The sequence below is a fragment of the Ictalurus furcatus genome, chromosome 27, assembly GCF_023375685.1.
Source record: "Ictalurus furcatus strain D&B chromosome 27, Billie_1.0, whole genome shotgun sequence".
Taxonomy (NCBI): domain Eukaryota; kingdom Metazoa; phylum Chordata; class Actinopteri; order Siluriformes; family Ictaluridae; genus Ictalurus; species Ictalurus furcatus.
In genome coordinates this window covers 7,620,977-7,644,118 of record NC_071281.1, presented here as the reverse complement: position 1 = coordinate 7,644,118, position 23,142 = coordinate 7,620,977, and the positions used below count along the sequence as shown (strand labels likewise).

Below are 23,142 nucleotides of genomic sequence, written 5' to 3'. Positions count from 1 at the left end.
AACATGATTGAGAGTGACAGCGCTGGACATATTCTGCCTGGAAGAATGAGCAGAAAAATCAGGAACCATAAGAGAAAAGCTGAAAAGAACATCTCTCAGCAGACGTTCAGCTGTAATTGCAGCCAAAGGTGGTTGGTGCAGTATGGACCAAGCGGGGTGAACACCTGTGCAATCAAATGACTGATTTATTTTTTTTATTTTCTTTAATTATTTTTAAAAAATAAAACCAGTTAAATCCAAACTATATTACAAATACTATGTAAATCAAATACCTAATTAAATCACTTTCACTGCCAGGTTATAACTAAACAGTGTGGAAAAGCTCAAGTGGTGGTGGAATATGTAGTGTAAGATACTATAGCTCAGGAACATCTGTACTATGATCAAAACCCATTCAGAAAGCAGCACAAAAACAGGTCTTTGCATGTACCCTTCTCAGTGTGATGAGATTTTGTATTTTATGCATGTTGAACATTTCAGTACAAGTGCAGTCATGAGATGAACTGGCAACATTTGGATATACAGTGGTTCATTTTAATATTGTATTGAAAAATAAATTAAAGGAAAAAAAAACCCCTAAAAACTGAAGAGAAGTGAAAGATCATAAACATTCCAGTGCTTGGTCAGCAAGAGTGGAACTGTGATGCTCAAGGCAAATTATTAATATATAAATAAAAGGAAAAATATAATGCATCCTTCGGACATTTACACATCACGAAAGCATTCCTTTAAATTAACCGTACATCGGCCTAACACAAAACCGATGCTGTTCCAGCTACAAAAAAGGTATAGAAAATTTTAATTGTACATTTATTTTCCATACACATGCCCTATTTGTGACAAGTTTAAAAAAATCAGAACTGTACAGGATAGCGTACATATCAGCCGTCATCCTTATGGATGGATTTATCAAAGCATCTTTGTTTTATTATACAGCAGGGAGACAGCACATAGGCCTAAAGAAGCGACTGTGTACAGTAATTTCACTTTGCTACCACCATTGGTACAGTTCATCCTTTTCCTCTCTGATTTGATCTCACACGCTTTATAATACTGTGAAACATAAGACATGTCATACATCTTGAATAAAATGCAGCGTTGTATTTATTTAAACAACAATATTGACAAAAACAAAGAAATGTGCGATTAAAAATCTATATATAGAGCCTGATTCCTTTAGGTTCCTTCATCACATTATGAATGAATAACCATTAAGTGCCTTGTGTTATTCAGTGGAAAAGTAAATTACTGTATAAAATGTGCCTTTTCACCACTGGGGAGAGTAGGACGGCACGTTCACTATCCACCTCATTAGCAAGGTTGACGAGGGCACCCTTTCCTGAACTACAAGGCCAATGCCAATGTATTCCACTAGTAGCAAAGCTACTAATGCCAATGTCTCAAGTGCTCAAAGACGATCATACACAGTGCAGTGTGAGTGCGAAGAACGGCGTAAACTTTGGCTCTATAATTGGTGCGTCAGTTTGTTTGTAACTTATAGCGACTTAAGCAAGCTTGGATGGAGTTCAGCCTAAAATAAACTGAATCACAGAAAGGCTGCAACACCTGAGCAGAGAAAAACAAAAGACAAGAGACAATGGGAAGGAATGCGGGACATGGGAATGATACGAAGAACAATAAGGAATGGAAAGGTCAGAAGTGGAATGTAGGCTGAGGGAATGATAGAATATCACACACAAACATAACCGTCAAAACCAACAGCATATAAGAAGCATTTGATGATGCATTAACAAATGTAAAGAAAAAAAAAAAAGAAAATAACTTCAGTCCTCCATGTCAGCATGATGAAAGGAAGGACATCTCAATGATGAAAGTGCCATCCTGCATTCTACAAAAGGTACGGAACAGAGTACACATAGCCGTTTGTTCTTAAACCCAACCCGGTGCAGCCGAGGCCACGCTCTCATCGGGGCTGAGCAAGTCCTAAAAAGGAGTTTATGAAAGAGAATGTAGCGACTAGTTTTTCTTCTTCACATTGTTGTTTGAGGGCAGTCTGTTTCGCTGAGCAGGCAGGAGCGTGCTCAGTGTCACTTTGTTCCGGACAACCTCAAAAAGCTTGCAAAACACCTGAAAGAAGGAGCATGCATTAGTTAGGGGCACAGAGATGAGGGTGAATGGTAAAACAAGGCTAAGCACAAGAAGCAAGCACTACCAGTAGACATCTCACCTTTCTTGGAGTCCTCTGTTCAGCAGAGTGAAAAGAAAAGTGAAGAAATTAGCAGGAGGAAAGAAAAGAAAAAGCAGTGCATCAAAGATCAGCAAAATAAAGTTTCCAAATCTCCATACATATCGGATAGGCATGAAACACCTCTGCTATCGGAAGCTAGGTTTGTGAGGGTTTGATTTGGTTTCATTTTTTTTTTTTTTTTTAAAGTCCATTCTTTTCTGGATATAAAAATACAAGTGGTAACTTTAGAATGGTTGAGCTGTATGACGTTTATGAGAGTCCGGAGGCAGACACAGAGGAAATAAACATGTCCTCTCAGATCAGCTTTCCACAGATCATAATAAGAGGAGAAATTAGTCTAAATCAGCACTCCTACATGTGGTGGCTTTATGAAGACATTAGGGAGAAAAGAAAAGAAAAAAATAAATAAATAAAGAGGAAATGTGAAAAGCATGAGGAGACAAATGGGGCATATTACACTGCATTTATTTTAGAACAACTTGCTGATGCCACCCTTGGGGTCATAGCCTTCACTGTAGGCACACACCTCCCAGGTCACTGAGGTTCTGATAAGAAATGGTGGCCAAAGCATTTAGACTTGTGTAAATAATACTACAATGCAAACTGTGGAATGATGTTTCCTTCTAGTGTGAATGCAGAATTCGATTTCAGGGCCAAAAGAGGACAAAGGAAAGCAGAATAACACAGAAAGAGAAGAGGAGCTGAAACAGAGAGAATTTACAGGTTGAGAATAACCCACCTGCTCCCAGAGTGTTTCTGCCACCTGGTCGATGACGCTGCCCACCTCACGGAACTCCCCTGAGTATTTGACATACGCCCAGGTGCACAGAGACACCAGAGCCACGCCCATGATCAGATTGCACAGCGTTGCCACAGAGTTTATGCCCACAAAGCCCGTCACTAGCGATACCACATACGTGGCAAACATGAGGGCAAAGAGTGTGGCCGGTGTGCGTGCTGCATAGAAAATGTTCTTTCCGTCATTGTGCTTGACGAAGTTGGCATAAGCCTCGTCCATCTCAGCCTCCAACTGCTCCTGGTAGCGGCGACAGAACTCCTCACCTCCCATCTTCTTGATGGCGCAGAACTGCTTTATGGAGTTCTGCTTCAGTTCCTCATGGCTGCGCTCCAAGTCAGCTGGGGCGATGTAGGGCTTGTCTCCTCCACACACCTGCAGTTCCAAACACAGCAGGTCCAAACAGTCAAGCTGAGCATCTAAAATACTACTACAAATAAATACATTTTCTTTTTAAAAGAACAAAACTAAAAACAAACAAAGTCAGTTTCCCACTTGCCTAACAAGTGCCCCTACCGATCACAAATCAGCGCTCCTGTGTTTCACCATCATACCACAAAAACCCTAGGACACGGCAGTAACATGTTACTGCTGGGATTTTAAAACACCTGTGCATCACTGATAGGATGATAAAGTGTTCACCAACCAAAATACCCAGTCAGCATCACTGCTGTGGTCAGAAGCTGACGGAAGAGCACAACTAACACACATTATGCAAGGTTTTAGTTTTAGTCTTTAATTGTACTGCTAAGGTGGATAAAAATTGTTAGGTTTCATCTGATCAGTTGCCACGAGATATGATATAGATCCCAATTCAGGCTTCACAAGACGATATAGACCAAGTACATAAATACATTTATTTTGTAATGACAACAAATCAAACCACTGCAATATCAATACGCTGTATTATAAGAAATTGTAAGATGTTATTTTAATCTTCAAGTCAAATATATTTCACAGCAGCATTATTAATATGGAAAGATTGTTTGACAATAGATTGTGTCTTAAATCATTAAAATAAATTTGTGCCAGCGCTCCTACTGCTGTAGGACATCCTCTTTAGATGCACGAGTGTGTCACACTTACCAATTTAATCTCACAGATGAGAAAATCATTTTATTTAGTATATTTCCTGAGCCTACCTAGATTTACTATGTGCTCTGTAAGCTACTACATCTGGTGCTACCACCTAGTTTTTAAGAAGAGTTTGAGCTCATAATGAATGTTAAAACGGTAATATCACCATACACCTAGAAAAATTCTTCCTGACGGTATTTTGCATTGCAATACTCGAAACGACGAACTGGTCTGCTGATCAGCAGTTGAGTTGAGGTTGTTCATTTACCTGTTCCATGCTCTTGATGTAAGCGTCCTTTGCTCCTGCAACTGCTGCTAGATTGTTAGCTTCAGCTGTTGCCTAAAAAATAAATAAAAAGTCAAATTCATTTTTATATTTAAAAAAAACACCCATCCTACTCATTTATGATTATATTAATGTAAATGACAGATGAGTTTGTGTCTACTGTGCTGAAATGAACCCTACCTGTAACATGGACTTTGGATGTGGTAGCTCCTCTCCTTGATATATTTTCATGTAGGCCTGGAGCCAGAGAACAGAGTTAGGGCACAGAGACAAAGCCAACTCAGATTTATTTAACATACATCATACATAAAGTGCATTCTGAAGAAGAAAACAAAAACTACAACTCTTACTTTGAAATACTGTACAAGATCTCTACATGTCACTTTGGAACCACTGATTTCTTTCTCCACCAAGTTCTCTGGGGCCAACAGCAGTGGGATGAGACTCACTAGCTCCTTTTTAAAGTCAGGATCAATGTCTGTGCGGGACGATGGAGGAGGACACGTTTACACACTTCAAATTTCATCCTTCCAAACTTAATCCCATCCTAAGTGCATTTATCAAACAAGCAACAACACAGCTCAAGTAGTACATGTTCTTAATACTACAGCAGCTATAGGAAGTTCATTTAGAAAAGCAAGGGGAAAATGCAGCACCATAGTTTCTTTACTTTCAACAGGCACTACCGCTATCCAGCCTCTAGAGGGCAGATGACTCCTACCTCTCAATCTGCCATCAAAATGGGGGTTTGTGGCCACTTTAAGGCCAGGGTGAGGAAGCAGGAAGCAGCTGATGTTAGAGAAACAGGAGTGGATGTGCTTCCGGACATTCTGAAGCTCCTCATGTTGGGTCTGCTTTACCTAGGAGCATGTTAAAGAAAATCAATCAGTTCAGGTCAATTTTTCCATTATGCATATTCACTAATTACACTAGGAAAGTATAAAAATCTCTTATAACAAATGAAATATCTGATCATTTGGATTTTGTGTTTGACTCAGGAATGTTTATACTGAACTAATTATTCTGTCAAAACTCAAAGACACCTATGGAGCATAAGGGACACCTCTGATAGCACAATTGAATGATCACTGAGAAATAAGAAATCAAGTGGTCATTAACGGTGAAATTTAGTACCAACTCACAATACACATGCAAAAACCATACATGGGGCAGCAGCTGGAGTAGACGTATTGCTCTGCTACCATATATTCCTTCTGTGAAGAACAGGGTGTCCCCTCTCCCTCACCCTCTCTCCAAAGCTTATGCATCAAAGATTACAAACACTAATTGCTGCTTCATGTTTATTAACAAGTAGGGCACAGAAGCTCCACTTACTTGCATCCTTTTCTCTAGAAACGTATTTCCTCCTTCCAGGCCATATGCATGTTCGTAAGGGTAACTCCAGTCTCTTATGAGAAACATTAGAGACTGGAATCCACAGAAAATGTTAAAGTCTAGGAAAGCCCCATTATATTAAATAAAAAAGTCAGGAAGTATTAAAAAGTTCTAGGTAGACTTTATACAGTACAACATACCTGGAATGGTTTTAGGTAAATTTCCTCCATAGCAAGTCTTCCATACTCTGTGAAAAGCTACAAGTGGAAAAAGCAGTGATGGATCAATACACTACTATACGTCATAACCAAGATCTAAGCAGCACATAGGAATTTTTCAATTTCTATATTTGTTCTTTGGTCATCTCCTCTAAAATATTACAAGCAGGTCTTACCTGCAGATGTTGAAGATCATCCTCTTGCACATTCTGAGATAAATTGTAAACCTATAGAAGGAACCACGAAAACAACAAACAGCATTAAACAGGATGAATCTAAGGTCTCTCGTATTCGAACAAATGACTGCAACAGGGTATTCTAATTTAACAAAACATCCAAAGATGAACACTTGTCACATGGTTGCATCCAATCTTTAACATGACTGGTTGATTTTAAATGTAGGTACAACAAACAATTCACGCCATTAATGGGGGAGGGGGTATTTTAACAGATATAACACAGTATTTTAATACATACGACTTTATACAGTAAAAAGGGCATACTATAGTCCAGAAAAGGACAGGATATTCTGTTCACTTTAAAAGCAGATGAAAAAGTAGACCTGAACAGAGCTGGTCATGGTACTGAGGGCGAAGAGGGTGGCACAGTCTTTAATGGTGGACTGGCTGTCGAAGGCTCCCTGTGTGTCTATGAGAAGCACAGCCACCTGCAGAGAAACACATGGCCATGACTGAGTAGACATGAAAAGAGACCAGTATGCTGAGATCTGTTGATCCCATCCTGAAAACAAACCTCCTACCAATGGCAGGGGTGTTGAATCTAATTCCAAACCCTAACCACCTTCTCTCAGAGCCACACAGTACTTTTATTCATGTACATTTTCGTTTGTGTTACATGTTAGATCAAGCTGCAAAAAGGGTATACCTCACTCAAAATGAACAGGAAAAATAAACAAATTTCACCATCTGTGTCTAATTTGAAATAAAAACGCTAAGCTATTGACCCTATGCTAAAATAAAGGGGTTAATCATAATCACTCTGCATGCAGTGTTGCTGAAGCCATCTTATTGCTGTCTGCTTTGTCTAATACCAGTTCAGTCAGTACAGCGGTCACAAGAATATTACTAGCATTAAAAGGGTTACACACAAACTGCAATTCATAGTGACAAACTCAGACACTAGACATGACGTATGAGGATTGTGCCAAGCGCAGGGTCCATATTTCATCAAGCCTCTGAGGGTAAGAAATAAGTCAGAAGCGTTCAAAAAGGATCAATTTTGAATTTCAGATGTGAACATTTTCTGGCATTAGATCCTGCTTACATAAGTACTTATACCACTCACCACTGCAGCAAACATAGATCAAACCGCAAGACTAGCAAGCAATCTCCCTGCAAGGCCTAAGTGTAGCATGTGACTGATTCCAATGATGGAGGGGTTAAATACGTTACATGGCCAAGAAGTGTGCGGACAACTGACCAATTACACCCATGTGTGCTTTCTAAACATCCCATTCCAGATTTAGCCCCGCCGCTGCTTTTATAATAATCTCCACTCTTCTGGGAATGCCTTCCACTAGTTTTTTTGAGTGAGCCTGTGGGAATTTCTGCTCATTCAACTGCGTTTGTGAGGTCAGATACTGATGCCGAGTGAGGGGTGCAAGGGTACGGTCTGTGTTCCAGTTCATCCCAAAGGTGTACAGTGGGGTTGAGGTCAGGGCTCTGTGCAGGACACTCAAGTTCTTCCACTCCAAACTTGGCAAACCATGTCTTTATGGAGCTCGCTTTGTGCACAGGAGCATTGTCATGCTGGAACAGGTTTAGGCCTCTTACTTCCAATGAAGAGAAATTGCAATGTTACGGTATACGAAGACATTCTACACAATTCTGTGCTTCAAACATTGTGACAACAGTTCAGGTAAGGCCCACATAAGGGTCTGATTGTCAGGTGTCCACATATTTTTGGCCATGTAGCATACATCAAGATCTACAGTGCAGCATTGGCACATGAAAAGAAAAAAAAAAAAAAGAACATTAGTAAATTCATCCATTGGTGCACTGAAAAAAATCAGTATCCTGAGGGAAATATACCGTCAGTGTGAGTGGGGATGGAGGGTGGAAAATAAAAATCTTAACCACCACAGTAAAGCACAGTCTTATTCAAGCTACACTGGCAGCCTATCAAGTCTTGCTCATGACATTTAAAGCTCTGCATGGTTTACGTCTAGCGCATCATGCTGTCCCAGACTACATTAGCCCAATAACCGCTTTTAAATGCACACACAGTTTAACTAGACCTTTATCAATATTCCTACAGAATGTGAACACAAACATGCTCCCTGCTGTTTATGTAAATCACGATTCTGCTAAAGTGAGAAAACCAAAGTCATCGTTCCTGAACAAATCAAGGGCAAACAGTTGTAATCAGAGACCTAATATTTAGAAAACCCAACTGTAAGCTAACAATGCCAAGTATTGCCACAGAAAAGGATTTAGCATCAGATATCAGTAGGACTGTGAGCAAGTGTAACCATAGTAATACTATTATCATGAAGGTCATAGTTAGGCTCATCAACAATAGAAGAGGAGCTACTGAAATTTAAAACCTGCCAGTCATATTTAGCAAGAAACAAATTTCCATTCATGTACCTAGTCACATGAGCATTTCTTGTTTGGCAACTTGGATACAGTTTTCTATTCGGAGAGGCCTGATGAATACAGATACAAGTTTAGCCCATGAGTGCATTCTTTGGGATGTACAGGGTTTGGAGTAATGTATCAAGTGCTACCTTGGTCCTGTCTGGTTTCTCAACCACAAACACTTCGCTCCAGGCCAGGATTCCTGTGGTCTCCCTCTCACAGCCCCCCCGCCAGGTGAAGCCAGTCAGTGGTTCATCGTTTCCCCCAAGCCATGTGGATGATTTCTGCAACAGCATGACACAGGGATCAGAGCAAAAGTGCAGTAACTGAAAAGGAATGATTTCCAACAAATTTAAAAAGCTCTTGCATAGTACTAGGGCTGCAACTAACGACTATTTGGATAATCGATTAATTTGTCGATTTCTTCGATTATTTTTGATTAAAAGGCCAATTTTTATTTTCTGTATTTTCTTTCGAAAAGACATTTTATTTCACATTGTGCCTCATGTTGTCCTTCAAACAATGTGCAAATTGAAGGCTATGAAGAAGGTATTAAATGTATCCATGTGGGCTATGCTAAACATTGTACAAAAGGATTTAAAAATATATATTTATATTTTGGAAACATAATCGGCTTTAAAGCAGAAGTTAGTCACAATAAAAGTGATAAAGAAAAACAAAAGCACAAATTCAGTGCTAACTGGTAGGAGGTTGAATGTTCTGCAGTAACATTCATTCATTTGAACACAGTAACATGTAAGAAGTGTTACTTTATTCTGTAAATGTATGACATGTATATACAATCATGTTATAACCCCATTACAGTTACAGCTCTCAATGACCTTTTCCTATATCTCGCATCAAACATTTGATCAAAATGAATATTTTAGTCAGCATTATTGTGTTTCCTTTCTATTGTGCGCCGTTTGACACGCATGAGTAGACTCACGCTCATTCAGTGAAGTTTAATGGAGACTCACTTGCTGTCAGGACGAGCCTTTTATGTAAAACGGAAATACTGGTGTGAATTTTTAACATTTACAGATAAGGATATAAACACAAAAACGTGTCTGGAACACATTAAACAGCGCAACTGTCACAGGATCCGACACGACAAGCCACGTTAATACACTTACGAGTTTGTCTGAAGCACTTAATATAAAAAAAACGCTCATGTTTTGGACGACCTGGACCCTGCACTTTTCCCACAGCAGTGACCTCCGCTGTTTTTCAGACGGGTTTTATTCATAGAAATGCATGTTTCACCATTGTGAAGTGACGTCACTGACAGGGGTTTTGCATGGTGACGTCACGGACACAATTAATCCATAATGACGTTCACTGTCCGTTATTTTAGTTATCGATTAGTTGTTGCAGCCCTACATCGTACCCACAGACGATCAGACTGGCTCTGCATAAAAGTTAAGGTGTTATATCTATAGCTAAAGGTGTGCATCAGGTATGGGATTCCGAGGGACCAGAAAAAAAAAAATTGGGTGGGGTAAAAGCAGGCGGTCATGCGTGAAGCTCATGTGACAAAGAAAAGAAATTACATGGGAATGTAAAAGGTTCCGCATGATACATTTAGATGTTGGTCAGGGTCATAGTGGTTTAGATTAATAATTTGTTTATACTTTGAGAAAGAATCAGCTTGGGTAGAAAGTATTGCAGGAAGGTTCAATCAAATAATAAAATACACAAGCATTCAGGACTGGTCAGAATACACAAGTCCTTCACCTCTATCTCTAATGTAACATACATCAACAAGCTCTTTATTGTGGATAATTTGTTTGCATTCATTTTAAAATTCTTTGTGACAAATGTAAGTTTTTTAATATTAACAGCGGACAGGTAAGCAAGTCTCCAACTGTCAGCACAGGAACTCCTATTATAAGATAAAAACTAAGATTTATCTAGGGTGCCAATAATTCTGACGTTAACAGTTTAAATTGCGTCCCTCCCATTTTACTGTTGGTGTTTAGAAGTATACCGGTAACTACAAGGCACTCAAACATCAAATCTAAAATATATAAATACCAAGGTAAATCGAAAAGTAACCTAAAGTGTTACAGGATAAGCAGATCAGAGGCCAGGCACTGCAAAGGTAAAATCAGCTTTAAAAGTATTAAACTTCAAGCCAGAGTTACTAACAGATTCTCGCAATGGTTTAATGGTCTAGCCTTTTGTTGAAGTTCTCTGTTGTTTTGTGACTTGCCTTTTCTCAATACATTAAGAAGCACTAGATAATTTCTGGACAAAATGCAAAGTAAAGCAATACGATCATTTTCTGCATCCATGTTGTTGGTGTGAAATGAACAGTTTCCAATTTTTTTTTAAATTAATTTACCTGTATGTAAGCCAGGATTATCAACCTTTGAACTATAAATGTACATAAAAATGAGATTAATAAATTAAATTACACAGCACACTAAGACACACCAAACAGACATCTGTTGATATACTAGTGTACAGTTCTGTTAGCCACAGACTGATAAAACCTAAGACTAGTTCAATACTGGATACGTTTTTAGATGGAGGACACAGTCTCTTAGCTGAGAATGTTATACAGAAGAGCCTAATGTGAAGAAAAAAAAAAGAAATTACATAAATGTGGGGCCACAAAAGGGTCGAACCCTACACAAGGGGGGTCCTCACACTGAAAGTTTGAGAACCACTGATAAACCACATCTTCCCAAACTAGGGGTCACAAGTGAAACTCAAGATCTTTTGTTTTATTCATCTATTTTACAAATTAAAATAGAGAAACATCGTTCCAAAAACTGATGTATTTTGGAACGTTCCTGGGAGTCAAATTCAGTTAAACTCGTTTAAATGAAGCGTGTACTTGGTGCTTTCTTTTTCACCATCCTGCTACACACAGCAGTAGCGTAGGACTGTTGAGTAGAAACAATAACTAGTTTTCTTTTTACAGTTTATAGTCAGTCATCAATTTTTATAAACCTCTAATTTAGCCTTCAAACCCACTGAAATGCATTTTTTGTGCAACAATTTTCCAGATTAGTAAATACTAGACAGCAGAAAAAGATGCACCCTTTCCAACACACCTCCTGACTATTATAAAATTCTTTATTCTAATATTTTGAGATACTGGATTTTTGATTTCCATGAGCTGTAAACACTAATCAAGATTTAAAAAAAATAAAATAAACCACTTGAAATATTTCACTTTATGTGTAAAAAACCTAAAAGATATGAAAGTTCCACTTTTTGAATTAAATCACAGAAAAATTCAATAATTTCCACGATATTCTAATTTTTATTTATTTATTTTTTTTTTAGATGCACCTGTACATGCTGGAAAGTTTCAGCTGCTTTATTACAGGTCAGTTCCAGGTTAATGCACAGCTTTTCCAAACTCCAAGGGGGACTTGGACAGCAGCGAGTTTGACTTAGACCATCAAGATTTCCTGACTATTTGAAAAGGTGCTTAAGATATGCACGTTCACACTTCCCACTAGACTGGTATACCAGTGCACGGAATATTCCATCGCTCACCTGCTGGTACATATACCGGAGCATGAAATCCAGCAGGAAGGACTTGCCCTTGCGGAAGGCTCCAGCGACCGACACAACCACCACGTTGAGATCACGGACGTGCTCCTGCAGCAGGATGCGCTCCAGTGCCTGCTCATCGAGAGAAAACTGGTGCTCATCTTCATCTGCCACCACGATCTGAACAGGACCGGCCACCTCCTCTTCCTCCAGCAGCTCCTCCATCTCGTCTCCGCTCATCTCACGACACTCGTCGTCTTCTAAACCAACACCTAACCGCCATATCACACACGGTTAGAAAACAGTCCCCTGATAACTAGCACATACCATGGAGTCTGCTAACATTTCATTTATAATTCAAATATTCTCCTTGCATATCTGCAGGGAATACCAAAAAAACAAACAAAACCAAGCCAAATTAATTGCACTTTAATATGTGCACCATGTAATAAAAAGACTACTGCACTGCTTACAGTGTTTCCCCAAACAATAATATATAGTAGAGCATAAGCCTCCTAATTCCCTCCTTTCAGAGAAATGAGTTGCTTATGCATCAGGCATTTTCACAGGCAGAGTCACAGCTAATGTATAAGCAAAATTTCAGTTGCAAGTCTCAGCCACAACTAAGGTTTCCATTGTGCTACAATTTATAGATTTCTGTTTGCTATGAGAACTGATCCCAGGACCCTTTATATAGAATCCAGCTATTGAAAGCTGTCTCTGCGCTCAAGAATGTCTATTACAAATTGTCATGCATGTATTTAAAAAGATCAGAGTAGCAAAAGTGACATTTAATGACAATTTTATTTTCCAAGAAAGCAAACTATAAGCCTCTCCATATCATATGACACTGCCGGCCCTACACCCCTCTCTGCAACAGCTTTATGTTGATGCAACAGACGGGAAAACACACACACACACACACACACACACACACACTTTGGGTATTGTCCAAGCAAGCAACTCACCACACAATGCACACTCATCCACCATCTCCCTCTCCGTGTTAATGTCTGCTGCTCTCACCATCTCCACCCTGAGCAAGGACTCTGAGCCTGCTAGGATAAACTGCTTCAAATGACATCATCTGGCAGCACACTTTACCAAAAGTAGTGCTACATGAAACATTATTGGCTTAAACTGAAAGCGACCGTGTAATTTTCACAGCTTACAATCATATAATCAGGACTGAACAATTAACCCTGCTTTAACTGTCAAGAGTTTTAGCTTTCTAAATTAAACAATTGACTGGAGAGCTTAACCACATATTATCAACTCACCCAATAACAGATATTGGTTTTTAAGTTTGCGGTTGGGGCTAATCATGTTCCTCATGCATGTTTTAATTAAGGAATAAATAATAAATAAATAAATAAAAGTAATCAACAACAGGGTGACGCAACTCCCAAATTTATTATTTTCCTATAACAGTGTTTCTGAAGTGTTTCGTTCCTCTTGTACTACAGACATTCCCATCCATTTTCTGTAACGCTTATCCTACACAGGGTCACAGGGAACCTGAAGCCTATCCCAGGGAACTCTGGACAAAATCTCGGGGGACACTGTGGACACCCATCACAGGCCACAATCGCACGCACATTCACACACCTGTTCATACACTACAGCCAATTTGGACATGCCAGTCAGCCTACAGTACATGTCTTTGGACTGGGAGAGGAAACCAGAGTGCCCGGAAGAAACCCATGAAGCACAGGGAGAACATGCAAGCTCCGTGCACACAGGGCAGCTGTGCTAATCTAACCCAACCCTGGAGGTGCGAGGTCAAAATGTGCTAAGCACTAAACCACCGTGCCCCCCCACCATAGAAATCTGATAGCTATAATGATATTGTTAATTAGAAGAAATGACATAATAAATAGACAGACCAATAAATAGACAAAAAAAAAAGTTAGGTTTTTCGTGTAACGAAGAAATTACTTTCCAGTGTCAGAAAACGTAAACTTGGTAGCTTTACCTCTTGATGGTTAGAAAGCACTGAAATGGAGGCTCCTGCTAAAAAAAAAAAAAAAAAAAAAAAAGAAAAACAAACAAAAAAAAAAAAGAAAAAAAACACAAACATCCTCCCACAGAAATCACCATGCCAACTTTTTTTTTTTTTTTTTTTACAGATTTTTTAAAAATCCATTCATGTGGAGCGTCCACCATACGAATCCCTGTAAAAACGTTTTTTACTAAAGAAACGATACAGTGTTAGAACAAGCAGGTTAATATAAACCTTGTCTGAGCCATGCTATTATAGAAAACTAATCAACACCTGAGCATCCAGAATTGAGTATTTAATTTTACTGTAGCACAAGTGCTTAGTTACACATCATAAAGACATTCATCAAGAGTCCAATTGTGTTGAGTTAGGAGCAGTTTTATTCTAGTGATGAAGCTGATTTCAATACTGAGGGGGGAAAAAAAATAATTTTAAACATTACAAAAGTCCTAAATACAGCACCATGATAATACTGGCTACAACACTTCCACCCCACCTTGTAATGATGTGTTTAATTAAAAACAATTTTTGCTCATCATCACTGTTGCATTTCAGCATGTGTGTTCATGTACAGAAAGGAAAGCCTGCTGAAATGATGTTCCTAGTTGGCTGGATAATCATGATGAATGTGATTAATATTGACCAAAAAAAAAAAAAAGTCACAGTCATCACATCACCCTATGGTACAAAGTGATAAAGCAATTATTAGACGAAAATCCAATGTCACCTCATGCTTACTTATGTAATATAATTACAGCTAAAATGATTAGAGTCGGTATGGAGTAATAAGACTTGAAGATAAGCTGCTGTAGTGCACCGTGCCGGTGAAGTGAAGCCTCTTGTATTATTTAGACTGTTTGCTGACGCAACCGAGTAGAACCAAACAGCAAGGGAGTGAAAAAAGGAAAAGCAGGGTAGAGCGGCGGGACAGTGTAAGTGCTCGAGCAGCTGTGTGAGAGGAGTCAGTGTTGCTAATCTGGAAAATTTGGCTCCAAATTTAGTGACTTTTAAAAATGTTTTGTAACAAGGAGCTATTTTAGGTTTTGTGAAACGTATTTGGTGTTTAACAGTATTCAAAACACCCACGTCTTCGATTTCCTACATAAAATCAATGCAAATGTATGTTCCACTGACCGCTGAACGTTGGGTTTGTGCTCTCGGGGCATGCTCTGTGTGGCTGCATGCTGAAAAAAAATAAATATGCAGAGGAAAAAAAAATACAAGTAATATTTTCGAGATTGCTGGACAAGCTCAAGACTATTTCTGTGTTGAACATCCTGCCACAGAGACAGATTAACCTTGTTTTCATATAGGCTTAAAAAGTAAATTTAAAAAAATAAAAAGGGGTATATTTATGGGTGGTTTTGGAGAGCCTCAGTGAGTTGGGGAGACGCGAGAGAGTGAGTGAGGATGCCCTTGTGACTAACAGCTGTGTTTGAGCACTAACCCCATGTTGACATCCACAGTGATTTTTCATCTCCCTCTATACTGGTCACTAGTAGACAGTTTTATTTTTACTTTTCTGCAAACTGCCATGGTTTTACTGCTGGTGCAAAACTACCAATTAGACAAGAAATCCGATGTCTTTCCGCTAAAAATAAAGTCTATACAATGCATCAATGCAGTACATCACTGTCCACTACAAGAACGTTTTCCTCTTCATGACTTCTGCTTAACAAGTGGGCGCACTGCTGCTGGCACAAATGTAGGGTAGGGTTATAGGGTGGGTCTCTTCCAAAAAAAAAAAAAAAAAAAAAAAAAAAAAAAAAAGGGGAGGGGGGAACCCCACACTTCTTTTGGTACTTAAATCCCTTAGGCTGGTGTTTACCACCATTTTTATACATTTAACCGATAAAAATCCTACTCACGCAGCATTAATCAATGACATAACATGAGGAACTGATGGACTTCCATTCCTACTTTTACTTCAAGATCAGCAGAGTTTCTCTGACCACCTCCATACAGGTGTTTCTGACCAGCTTAAATGATGTTCAGTCTAGATTTCACAAACAGATTTCTGATTAAAGATACTGATATTATTCAACCAGCCATCACAATTCCAGAGAAAGCCTTTCAGAGGCATTCCATGGAAAAGGAAATACTTCCATGTGATCCAGGAGCTTTCTAAAGCTCTACCGTGAGAAGTGAATGATGGATGTTTTACAGGCCTTTTAAAATGGGTTTGATTTGCATCACCTACAGAGCGTTACACTGGGAAATTGTCAGAAAGAAAAAAGTAAACCAAAGGGGAATGTTTGCAGGAAAATTAAAACGGACATTTAAGTAACTGCTACAGCTGGTCTAACGTCTCATACTTCATAGAGTCGTATATGATGCAATGTTAAGACTGAAGTTTAATATAAATAAATTCATGTAACAGTGACTACGTTTACATGGACAGCAGTAATCTAATTATTGACCTTACTCGGAGTAAGATAATATTGTGATTAAGGTGTTTACATGAGTCGCTTTTAGAATACTCCTCTCATGTACCCGTTTTACGTTATAAAACATAGTTCGATTAACAACACGTCATTACGTCACCGCGCCACGCCGTCTGACATTCCCTCCAGAATTTCAACATACAGTTCGTCTTCATTATCTTAACGTATACAGTTTTGGGTGGTTTTATTTAAAAAATTTTACGAACGCTTCAAGTGCAGTTAATTATTTGTCATGCTGTGCGTGCAAATAGACAACTGCTTGACTTACCGTCAAACCGCGTACTTACCGTCTATATAGTAGTCGAGATACATGCATTTCTCCTACTGCAGGCCTATAGTAGGCAAGTACATGGTTTGGGACACAGCCATGCTCTCTTTTTTGCCGTAAAACGGTTGAGCACTGCCGTGTGTGTACGCGTCCTGTCGCAAAATGCGGTGAAAACTCACACGACGTTAGTGTGATTAAGGTGTGTACATGTCTGTAATACACCTCGATAATGCGACTAAAACAGGAGTACTCCACATGTCTTAATTCGATTTGTGTTTACTCCGAGTATGACCTTAATCAGATTAAGGTAATTAAAAATTGCTGTTTACATGGTAGTTTCTTAATCAGAGTACTGTCTTAATCGGGTTAATATCGGATTATTGTTGTCCATGTAAACGCACTGGATAATGTGATCATATTGCTGTGTACAGCAAACATTAAAAGGGGGAAAAAGAACTTGTTCTCTGGAAATTTGTAGTCGTTCAAAGATGAGTTTCATTACAGTGGATCACTTTCTGCCTCTGAACATTATAGTAAGTATTTTAACGGACTACTTTGGGGGACAGAAAGTGGTTGAGACATGACCACAGAATAAAAGTTGATAGAAGAACTGTTAAAGTGATGGCTACAGGTATTGGGCCTCGCTTCATTTTAACATGGGACACTTTAAGCAACTTGCAGCGTTTGATAAATTCATGACCTGATAATGTGATACACAAATCTCAAAGCTTGTAAGAATTGAAACTTACTGGAAACTCATCCATCTGGAAGTGAGAGTTGTCACAGAGGAAACAGGCAAATATTTATTACAGAGATCACCTCTAAAAACATCATGCTGACCATATAGGATTAAACAGGTCCAGCAGATTTGATGTGAAAACAAATGCAACGTCAACAGCTACCAACTAAAAAGCCATTCTCGATAACCACAAGTGGGGAAATGTTATTAGAAACTCCACAGGCTAATGCAATTCTAGAGAGCTGCTCATTCTGATGACGACAGCTGTGTCTGTCTGTCCGTCCATGCGAGTGCGCGAGAGAGATTTCTCATAAGGACACACACACACACACACACACACACACACACACACGTCCCTACCCACCCTTATGTGGCCAGACTGTTTACAGAAAAATATGAGCATTAGATTATTTAACAAAACCAAAGGATAATACATTTAGCTGTGTCCTGAGTTTTGGTGTTATGTTTGCATGGTGATAATTGTGGCAATGTTGTCATTCAGGCTCAAGAAGCTAGCTACAAACACTTTAAATTTTTTTTTTTAAATAAACCAACATCACTTCCAGAGGTTTTAACCACTTGCACAGCATTGTACAACTATGATGTCCATTTGATCCTCTTCCTGCGGTTACAGGTTTATTGTATTTATTGCTCTGCAAAGTGTTCACCAAAATAGGTCTCGGTTTGTTTATTATTTTCCATTAGTGCAGTCCTGTGTACATTACCTCTGTACATCATACTCTACATCATACTCCACTCCCACTGACTATAGACCATACTCTAGTGAGGCAAGACTCAAGTCCTGCTTACAGTGTAAAGTCCAAGTTACAGCTCAACACACCTGACCCAAATAGGTCACATATTAGCATGTCAAAAGGCCACGGCGAGCCGACAGATGGACCGATTGAACCAAGGCGAGAACGCAGGCTCAGATATGAGGAAGTAAAGCAGGTCTCTGAAAAAGTCAAAAGTCTGGTTCCAGTTCTCAAACCACAACAGAAAGGAAAGCAAAGTGTTGTCTGAGCATTTCTCTTGGCCTTCTGCTCAGCTATAATCTGCAACGTTTCCAGCGTTGCCAGTCTGAACAAGATCCAGCTCCACTGGGTTAATTTTAACCATGAGTATTTATAAACTTTATTTTAAAAAAAATTTAAAAAAAAGGTTGTGTTCAGTTATTAGCTGTGATTTGTTATTTACATTAAAGATCAATGACCAAACTTCTCTAAACACTTGTTCTACACAGTGCCAGTGATGCTTCCTAATATTTATTACAAACCCAAGAAACAGCTCAGTCATGTATTTTCCATCACTTTGAGTATTCCAATGAACTTGTAATCAAAAAGCATAAATACAAATCTAAAATCAATTAATTATAATAAACTTGATCTTCAGTAACTGTCTTATCCTGGTCAGTGTTGATTCGGAGTCTATCCCGGGAACACAGGGCGAGAGGCTGGATAAATACAGGTGGATAAACTGCATACACACACACCCCTTACTACCTAAACAATAACGAATTAGTACAAGTGCATTAATATAAACCTACAATAAACCTAATATGAACTATAGCCAGAGCTACAATCAGAGCTGCTGCTATAGAAAACTAATCAACACCTAACTCAAGAAGTTCTCAACAAGCCCAAGCTAACAACCATCTTCCACCAAACCCCTTTGCCTTCTCAACCCAAAAATAAAATGTAAAGCCTGCAGTTTGCGCTCCTGCAAGTCCTTTCCATACAGATCCTCTGCAGTGACACCTCTGTCCAAAGACCACAGCACAGATACAACACATTTCAAAGGGCTGAGACGGGATAAATTCGTGTTTTTATTCTTGAGTTAAGAATAAAATGTGAGCGAGCATGCTAACACAGCGTTACAGTCAGTCGGGCTGAGTGAGGCATGTGGGTTTGAGCTGTCAGGATTAACTCGTTAAAACCACAAAGTGCTAAAAAGATAAGCTAAAGACAAAACATTAACCAGTAACTGTTACAACAAAAAAGCCACAGGAAATGCACAAAAACACCCTCATGTGCTTGTAAAAACAAACAAAAAATACAACAGAAGGTTTAAAACAAATAATTCACACAAACGTTACCTCAACTTGTCATATGAAAACAATAACCATAAATAAATGATGATGATCATATAATCTGCTAATTAAACTGTCAGCTAAAGCACAGTGAACTTTGGGGTTAGATACACTGCTGTAAAAATTATAAAATGTACAGTTTTCCCCCTCAATAAACACCACCAAGAGTTTAAGCTTTAACCAGGTTTCATTAGACTCCATCAGGAGTCAGACACAAACCTGAGTAAACATGACCTGTACATCATCTCTGCTCACCTCCACCTGATAAAGATTAATCAAAGACAGGTGGAAGAGACATTAAAATCATCAACATCGTGTCCTCACACAAATAAGGCCGTGATTCACATCCAGTGATTTCCTAACAGCAGCCTGTGAAAGCAGTGTTTCACTAACAGAGTGACACCGCCGGTGAGTTAGATTAGTGAGGCGGCTATAGGGGCAGGGTTCAGTGTAAACACGAGATGCTCAAAGTCAAAGCCGCCTGCTGCTCGGTGCAGAAACCTTCCCCGGACTGATGTGGGGTCTCAGTGTGACTCTCACTAGTCTGATATAAAGAGAAAAAAAAACCAGTAAAACATACACCGGCATTACATGGTAACAAGTTTAACAGTTCTCCAGCATAGTCGGGCAATTAATACAGAATCCTGCCCGCTATCTAACAACACAGCAAAACCCCGAGTTTGTGCTAAACTAAATCAGCTTTCTCCGACTCAAACATATTCTCCATTACGCTAAAACGAGTGTGTAAACAGGAAAAGTGCAGTTTAAGGTGTAATCAAGTAGGACACCTGGGAATCACTGGCCTAAACTAGTCAGGGTCGTTAGCATGAGCTTGACGCTAGCGTTATATTAGCATTAGCAGGTGTCATCAAGCAGTCAGTCAGTCCCCAGTGCAAAACGATGACGAACGAATTTTTCACGCCCGCCTACAAACATAAATAACACCTGCTCGCGTTATATTTAAGAACAGTTATTTATTTGTCCGCATTTCATCTTCATTGCGACAGTTTACCTTTACGGTTTAGCCAGGAATTATTCTGAAGCTTCTGCCTGGTCTCCGCCTCCGCCATCTTTAACCCCCCAGTTCAAAATAATCTAACTCGTCTGACGTCAGCAGCTCCGACTTCCCCCGCGCGCCTCTTATCCGAGCGCATTCGGCTCGAGCTTGGGGACACGTGCTGGCTGCACCAATGTGCAGTTTAAAATGGCTTCCGCCTATCGTCACTAACCATGACATGACAGCCAAGTTAACACGGCAGTATTGTTTCTAAATAATGACGTATAATTGCTTATAAAAATGATATTGAATTAACATGTTACGGATTATTTTACATCGTCGTCGTGCTTTTAAATATGTTAATGTGACAGGTTATCCCCCCTATTCCTGTACGCAGTGGAATAATCCGTTCCTGTAGCAAGCGCCAATAAAAATGCGAGGGATAGAAGAACGTAATTCAAATTAGGCTGTCGAGTGTTAGCATGTAGCTAGCCAGACGACAAATATCTAGTTTTAGATAAATAAACACTGCCTAGCTGTAGTTCCATTTTTTTTCTTAATATTTTATTTTATCTAAGTATTGCATTATAGTTTTTACTCTGATATCACAGTGATTATATTTACACTGTTACTGTGTGTTCTGGAAAGGAAAACCTCCATTATTGACTATTAGACATTACATTACACATATTCCATACGTAAATAAACATGATATTTATAAATATGATGATTATACACCAGCAACAAAGGGCCAATGTAGGCCAATGTAATATAGGCCAATGGTGGCCAATGTAAGCCAATATAATATAGGTCAATATAATACAGGCCAATGGTGGCCAATATAATGATAATGATAATGAGTCTTTATTGGTCACATATACATTACAGCACAGTGAAATTCTTTTCTTCGCATACCCCAGCATGTTAGGAAGCTGGGGTCAGAGCACAGGGTCAGCCACGATACAGTGCCCCTGGAGCAGAGAGGGTTAAGGGCCTTGCTCAAGGGCCCAACAATGGCAGCTTGGCAGTGCTGGACTTGAACACCCGCCCTTCCGATCAGTAACCCAGAGCCTTAACTGCTAAATCACCACTGCCCCTGTATATATATACAGGCCAATGGTGGTCAATGTAAGCCAATATAATATAGGCCAATGGAGGCCAATATAATAAAGGCCAATGGTGGCTAATGTAGGCAAATGTGATATAGGCCAAGGGTGGCCAATGTAGGCAAATATAATATAGGCCAGTGGTGGCCATTGTAGGCCAATGGTGGCCAATGAAGGCAAACATAATATAGGCCAAGGGTGGCCAATGTAGGCCAATATAATACAGGCTAAATATAGGCTAATGGTGACATGAGGAGAAACCTTGAGAGGAACCAGACTGAATAGTGGGATTACAAATAATTTACCTTCTACTGTATATCATAATCAAACAGTAAGTGTGTTGAAATAATGATTGTGAATAGAAGTCCTCGGATAAACAGGACATTCTTTATTTTTATAACAACAGTTCTTAGGTACAGGTCTAGAGAATCCATTGAAGCAAGGAGTAGACTTGAGCATAACCTGTTTTTTGGAAGTGCAAATATTTAGGTTATCCCAGTCAGGATAAAAACAGGTATAGCTAAGGTGTGTACTATGGTGTTTCTGCCTTTAATTCTGTAAATGTGCCACCCCAACAAGCTCAGGCTATTGATCAATCTCAACACAGTAATCACAGCTGTTAAATTTGATCAAACAGAGAGGTGCACAAGGTTGAGGTGTCCAGCCTTCAGCAGCATTTAGCTGATAAAGACAGTATCACGTCTTTTCAGCTGTCATCAATTTGACTGATGTATTTGACTGTATGCAAAGCAGTGGTCTCATGGAAAGTGTATGTAAGCCACTTCTTAACTCCTACAATATTTAGGTGCTTGGTTTCCTTAAAAAAAAAAAAAAAATAGATAATGGCCATGATTTTACGGCTGCTGAACCATGTGACTTTGCCAGAAATTGGAAAACGTAAAATATCTTGAGGCACATTTTACTACACACTCACACACAATGTAAGAGCATAATAATTCAACATGGTTATCTAAGCTATCGCACCTTCATTACTTGATCAGGAGTCAATTATTTTCACATAGAAACCAAATAAGTTCATTAAGGAACACTAAGGCTACATGTTTAAGCTACATGATTGTAAGCTACATGTTCACTGCTACTCTGGGCTGGTCTTGGATGCTAATTAAGTCCAGTCTTGGACTAAACTATTGTCAGCATATTTTAACCTGAATATAAAATCAGCATGTGACATAACCTTTGGATTGGTTCCTTGGATTCATGTCTAAGTTTATTCTTGGACTAAAGGTAAGTGTAAACTGAATTAAGGGACTTTTTTCACCCTCTTTCTTTTGTCTTTTAGCTTTTATTATCATCTTCATAGCGTACAGACTCAAAAACGTGTCATGGTGCTGAGCTGGCTTCCCTGTTTTTCCCCATCTCATTGTTTATGATGATGTTTGTGTGTGTATGACCAGGGGCCTTGTGGCCTCATGGGTGAAGTAGAAGATTCAATCAAACTGTCA

At 39.2% G+C, this 23,142-nt stretch overlaps 1 protein-coding gene across 4 annotated transcripts; it reads right to left on the bottom strand.

Annotated features, from left to right (window-relative positions):
• Positions 1 to 179: 179 nt before the first annotated feature.
• LOC128602701 (atlastin-2) lies at positions 180 to 20,765 on the bottom strand. Of its 4 annotated transcripts, XM_053616654.1 has the most exons (14): positions 20,589 to 20,760; positions 12,038 to 12,306; positions 8,671 to 8,805; positions 6,484 to 6,588; positions 6,098 to 6,148; positions 5,904 to 5,960; positions 5,704 to 5,796; positions 5,090 to 5,228; positions 4,719 to 4,846; positions 4,549 to 4,605; positions 4,351 to 4,422; positions 2,949 to 3,380; positions 2,189 to 2,203; positions 180 to 2,088 (listed from the first exon to the last, which is right to left on the bottom strand). In XM_053616654.1, exons 1-14 carry the CDS (start codon positions 20,644 to 20,646, stop codon positions 1,978 to 1,980), a joined length of 1,722 nt encoding a protein of 573 aa, XP_053472629.1. In that variant the 5' UTR covers positions 20,647 to 20,760; the 3' UTR covers positions 180 to 1,977. The 4 variants fall into 4 exon arrangements, with proteins under 4 accessions (XP_053472629.1, XP_053472630.1, XP_053472628.1 ...); XM_053616655.1 differs by lacking the exon at positions 2,189 to 2,203 and having other exon boundaries at positions 20,589 to 20,749; XM_053616653.1 differs by lacking the exon at positions 180 to 2,088 and having other exon boundaries at positions 2,121 to 3,380; positions 20,589 to 20,765.
• Between the last annotated feature and the right edge of the window lie 2,377 nt (positions 20,766 to 23,142).

Coding starts and splice junctions, on each gene's coding strand:
- LOC128602701 (XM_053616653.1), bottom strand. CDS start 20,646: ATGGCGGAGGCGGAGACCAGGCAGAAGCTTCAGAATAATTCCTGGCTA. Junction 8,806..12,037: donor TCCGGTATATGTACCAGCAG/GTGAGCGATGGA, acceptor ATGCTGTTGCAG/AAATCATCCACATGGCTTGG. Junction 4,847..5,089: donor TTTTGATGGCAGATTGAGAG/GTAGGAGTCATC, acceptor CGTCCCGCACAG/ACATTGATCCTGACTTTAAA.